At 51.8% G+C, this 5,536-nt stretch overlaps 1 protein-coding gene across 1 annotated transcript; it reads left to right on the top strand.

Annotated features, from left to right (window-relative positions):
• The first annotated feature begins 933 nt into the window (after window positions 1-933).
• LOC119456304 (protein fem-1 homolog A) lies at window positions 934-4,441 on the top strand. Its single transcript, XM_037718002.2, has one exon. The coding sequence runs from the start codon at window positions 1,201-1,203 to the stop codon at window positions 3,124-3,126; it is 1,926 nt and encodes a 641-aa protein (XP_037573930.1). The 5' UTR covers window positions 934-1,200; the 3' UTR covers window positions 3,127-4,441.
• Window positions 4,442-5,536: the final 1,095 nt, after the last annotated feature.

Raw genomic sequence — 5,536 nt, 5'->3', positions numbered from 1 at the left:
TTATGTGTACGCCGAGGTACTTATATTGCTTCACTATGGGTATTACTTGCTGTTGAATTGACACCACGAAGTTACTCGTGTGTTCATTAAAGATCATAATCCCTGATTTCTCTGTGCTAAACTTAAGGCCTAGATTTGTCGCTGCGTTCCCACAGATATTCGCAAGTATCTGTAAATCTTTTTTATTGTCCGCTAGTAGCACAATGTCGTCTGCGTACATCAATCCAGGGACCTTCTGGTGCACCATTTGTCCATTACGCATGTAGGATAAATCAAAACCTAATTCGCTGTTTTCCAGTCGTCTTTCTATGCCCTTGACGTAAAGCGTGAACAACAATGGTGACCGAGGGCATCCTTGCTTCAATCCTTGGTGAATTCCCACCATTTCATTTCCTTTTCGGCCTTCCCATGCCACTTGTACTTGACAGGGCTCCGACCGCAGCGCCGCTGCTGTCGTAATGACGCGGAGATGCCGTGAACTACGCCGTCGGCACAGCCAACGTTTATAGATACTTTTTCGAAGTAAATATCTATAAACGTTGGGCACAGCTACCCACCGTAGCAGCGGACTCCACTTGGATTCGTCCGCTGAGCTAGAGTGATCTAGAATTCTAGGACCTAGAATTCTAGGTCACTCTAGCTGAGCGTGCACCCGTCTAAACAATAACAAACGAAATGTGACGTCCCATTTCGTAAAAGCATGGAGGTAAAAGAGAGTCTCCCCTTTTCTCAGATCGCGCATGCGCAGCGACCACAGAGCCCTCGAGGGCGAAGTTCAGGTCTGCGTGCACTACACTTTTGGCCCATGCAGCTCACAAAAGCTTGGCCTTCGAGATTGGTTTTTATTACTCAGAGGCAGTCGTCACTTGAGCGTGCGTATTCAGCCACGTGCAGAGGAAATATTTCGTCACCGTCTCGGCATAGAACTCTATTTTTTTTTTTTCATGTCTATGCGTTTCGTGCACTTTCTGACGAACGACAACGTTAGGGGTATCTGTCAGCCCGTATATTTTGAGGTTTTAATATCATCATCATCAAGTGAACCAATAACAGAAGAAGACGGCTGTCTCCCCTCCAATCGCTTCCAGCGGCAACTGTTGGCAATACTGCTTTTTTCAGAACATGGCTGCAGGTAGATATCTGTAGTTGCCCGCGGTGCGCTGCGTGATCTGCGTGACAAAACTGGAAGCTTTTCTAAGTATGTGGATTACAGGTAAGACAGATCAGACTTCTCAGCGAGACGCAATATTCAACGACCTCTACTCGGAATGTAGACTCGCCCCACCAGGTGCTCGACTCTCGTACCTAGTTCGCAATAAGATTGAGCGTCTCACGCGAGAAGAGCGGAAGGACATCGTTTCGCGTCTTCGAGAAGGATGTGCACCATTGTTCGTCGCATGCAAGAAGGGCAACTCGGACATTGTAGAGTACCTGATAACCATGTGTGGAGCTGACTTGGAACAACGAGGTGTTTACGAAGTGACCGATGACCGCTCGATCCACTTTGTGACGCCGCTGTGGTGTGCGGCAGTGGCAGGCAAGCTGGCAGTCGTGAAACAGCTGATCGACTATGGCGCGAACGTGAACAGTGTTTCGGACACCGGCTCAACGCCAGTGCGCTCGGCGTGCTTCATGTCGCACCGCGAAGTGGTCATGTACCTCGTGAACCACGGTGCCGACATCCTGAAACCGAATTACAACGGCGGCACCTGCCTTATCAACTCGGTGCAGAGCGTGAGCCTGTGCCGCTTCCTGCTGCGCCGCGGCGCGGACGTGAACGCGCAGGACGTGCAGCTCAAGACGGCGCTGCACTACGCCATCCAGGAGCACCGGTTCGACACGACGCGCCTGCTTCTCGAGCAGCGCGCCAACCCGTTCCTGCGCAGCCGGTACGGCGACGACGCGCTGCAGACGGCCTGCCTCAAGGGCGCCGCGCAGATCTACGAGTACCTGGTGAGCACCGTCGAGTACAGCGCCGCGCGGCGCGCCGAGGCCGACGAGCTGATGGGCACCACGTTCCTCGACGAGCACCACGACGTCCAGTCGGCGCTCTTCTACTGGCGGCGGGCGCAGGCGCTGCGCGCGCGCGACGCGGTGCCCAAGCCTCTGGGCGGGGCGCGGCGGCCGGCCTTCCAGATGGCCTCCGAGTACGCGAGCGCCGAAGAGCTGGACGCGCTGGCGCACGACCTGGACGCGCTGCGCACCCAGTCGTTGCTCATGTGCGAGCGCATCCTGGGCGCACAGCACAAGGACACCGTGTTCCGGCTCATGTACCGCGGCGCCGCGTACGCGGACAGCATGCAGTACCAGCGCTGCATCGACCTGTGGCAGTACGCGCTCGAGCTGCGCGTCGCCAGGGACACGCTGCTGCACACCGAGGCCGGCCAGGCGGCCGCGGCCCTGGTGCGCCTCTACCTGGACATGCTGGACAAGGGCCGCGCGGGGTTGCTGCGCGACCGACTGCGGCTGGACGACGTGCTGGCCACGGCGCGGCTGCTGGTCGACCGGTGCGGGGAGTCGGCGCGGCTGCTCCGCGAGCGGCCCGTGTACCGGCGCCACCTGGACAACTTCGACAAGCTGCTGCGCGTGCTGACGCACCTCCTGCACGTGCTGCACGCGCTGCCCAAGCGCGGCGCGGACGACGAGGCCGCCGTGCGCCGGCTGGTGTGCCGCGCGCTGGCGCAGCAGGCGCGCACCGCGTCGGGCGACTCGCTGCTGCACCTTGTCGTGAGCCGCGCCAACACCATGAAACCGACGGCCTTCTTCGAAGAGGCGCACGCGCACGTGTTTCCCGACGCCTCGCTGGCCGCCCTGCTGCTTGACTGCGGCGCCGACGTCGAGGCGTGCAACGAGGCCCGCAGCACGGCGCTGCACGTGGCCGCGCTGCGCAACAACTTCGTGCCGGAGGTGGTGCAGACGCTGCTGCGCCACGGCGCCCACCTGGACCGGCGCAACGCCAACGGCAACCAGCCGCACCGCATGCTGGCCGGCATCGGCGAGTGCGTGCTCAACCCGCTGCAGCACATCAGCCTGCAGTGCCTGGCCGCGCGCAAGATAGTCGAGCGCCGCATCCCGTTCGCGGGCGAGGTGCCCAGCGCGCTCGAGAACTTCATCCGCATCCACTAACGCCGGTAATGAATGAGCACAGCTATGCAACAAGCAATAACCACCATATGCAAGTACACGTTTATCTTTTTACCAGCTGTGTGGCACGAGTGGTGCTATGCAGGCAACCTCAGGAGGGACCCTCCTTACGAAAGGCCAGTTGCTTCATTACTGGGTATGGTGTTTTCTCCCGTCTTAGGGACCATGTGTTTGTGCCGTGTTTTAATGTACCATTTTAGCAGGCATTTGCCGTTGATCTGAAATTGTTGCCTTGCTTAAACGGCTGTATTCTGTTGAGAGACAAGTAAACATGCATAGTTTTTGTGTATGCCCAAACCAAGTGCCAAACTGATGCAAGGTGTGACTTGGCTGCATCCAAAGTGTGCATTTCATGCCAGAAGGTCTCGACTAGTTATGCTGCAACCATCTGGTTTGAGCTCAACTGGACTGAATGTGACTGTTGGGGAAGGACAAGCTGTTGGTCTGGTTTATGCTTTGTGAACCTGCCTTTCTATGGGTGGGAGTGGTGGCCTTTCAATAAAGCATCATTGCAGTATGATGCACACTTCCATTGCATCATTCACCCAGCACACGTGGTAACGCGAGGTGCACCTGTCAAATCGGTAAACACATTGGTTGCACACACCTCTGTGATGTGCCACTATGCAAGCCTGTTGATAGCAAGTGCTGCTGAAGGGACCCGTGATGGCAGTCAAGGTGTATGTGAGCTAGTTGATTCATGAATACTGCTGTAGCCCGCATGAGTGGCACTGAGTGTGACAGTCAAGTAGTGTGCTTCATGTGATGGAAAAAATACCAGCTAGTTTAGCATTTCTCACTGTGAAACTTGCTGCTTCCAATAAGTTGTGTTAATCCACATCGTCAGGCAATGGTTGGTGCATCATTCCCAAAGAATGCAATGGTAGCAAAGTGCTCGAGATAATCTACCGTGTCTTTGGTGAGGCATAAAGTAGGTAGCAGTGTGTTGGAACACATTGGTAGCTGAGTGTTGATAAGGTCCTGTTTGCAGATCATTGTCCTTGCTTCCAGTGGAATACTCTTTTATATGCACTTTTGGCTATTGTTTGCAGTGGCTGAGAATGTAAACTGATAACGGCCAGCTTTGCGATTGCAGCTGTGCTGTGTTGTAAGGCTTGTGTGAGGCATATATGAGTGTAGAGCCATTTGCTGCCATCATAACAAATGCGTTGCAAGGTTATTTGTGCTTTTAGCATAAATATTCACAACTGGACATTATCAGCTTTGTGCTCTGGATATGTTAATGTTTTATGTTACTTGCTGAGCAAACATTTAAAAAATTTGTCAGGCTACTATGCACACAGTCTTTCAAAATACCATGAAAGAAGCTATGCGACTTTATTAGGGCAGCTATATTGTTTGACCAGGTAGACACAATTTGCTAAGGTTGCCCTACCACAGGCATCATTTGTTAGTGAAGATTCATTTTAGTTATGGATTTCCCTGTGTGGAACTGCAAACATGGCACAGAAAGTGGGTCAATATCATCGACAGTGGGTGAACAAGGGAAGCCTCTGCCTGGAGCCAGTACAGCTTTTGTCTCGGTGTATATATTTATTTCAAAGCCCTCTTCGGAGGGCATTGCTTACGGGGAGAACCAAATATATTGAATTGAATTTATTTGCAACAATGGTTGTGGGAGATGAGGCAAAAGCTGACCAAACAGCCTGAGAGGACCTGACCATACGTCGGCATAACAGTGGTTGTAAAAAAAATGCATTTTACATTGCAAATATGCAAACATGCTTGTGCGATTATACGTGTCAGTAGTTTGTTATACAACCAGCACAAACAGATCCCAGTAATTTACAGCATATTCACTGGTAAGGCATCATAATAAGTGCAGGCAAAAAGTAAGTTACAAGTTAACAGTGTAATTGTGATTAACCCTTTCAGGTGCCGATTAATTCTGTCCAGTGAAAATTTAGTTTCGCAACACTTTTTATATCTTCAGAATCATGAAAAACGAATTACTGCAGAATGGATTAAGAATTTTGAATTCTTCATAGAATTTTGTCAAATTTACAGAATGTGGACTCCATGCGAGAATTCTCCATAGGAACGTAAGATTTTAGAACATAGGAATGTAAAACATTGTGAAAAATCAATGAGAGCAGTGAACCCGTTACATATGACAACAGACTGACACCGAGCGCAAACACCGAGTCGTCTACCTTCTAACTTGTTTTACTAAAACACTGCACCCATGTTACTGAAGTTTGCAGCACAGGTCCAATCAGAAGTGTTTTAAGGTGTTTAAGTGTTTAAGAAATAATTATTTTCCTCAGTGCCTTTGCTTCTTGTTGGCTTCACCATATTCATCAGTCATCACACTGTGTTTCAACAAGTGGCTTAAGAGTATAGTGGTTCCTGCAGCTGTGCAGCAGGACAA

This window comes from Dermacentor silvarum, chromosome 1 (assembly GCF_013339745.2).
Source record: "Dermacentor silvarum isolate Dsil-2018 chromosome 1, BIME_Dsil_1.4, whole genome shotgun sequence".
NCBI lineage: Eukaryota > Metazoa > Arthropoda > Arachnida > Ixodida > Ixodidae > Dermacentor > Dermacentor silvarum.
This window is presented reverse-complemented; position numbering and strand designations above follow the sequence as displayed.

Bases quoted from the DNA above. Each gene is read 5' to 3' on its own strand.
- LOC119456304 (XM_037718002.2), top strand. From the start codon at position 1,201: ATGTGGATTACAGGTAAGACAGATCAGACTTCTCAGCGAGACGCAATA.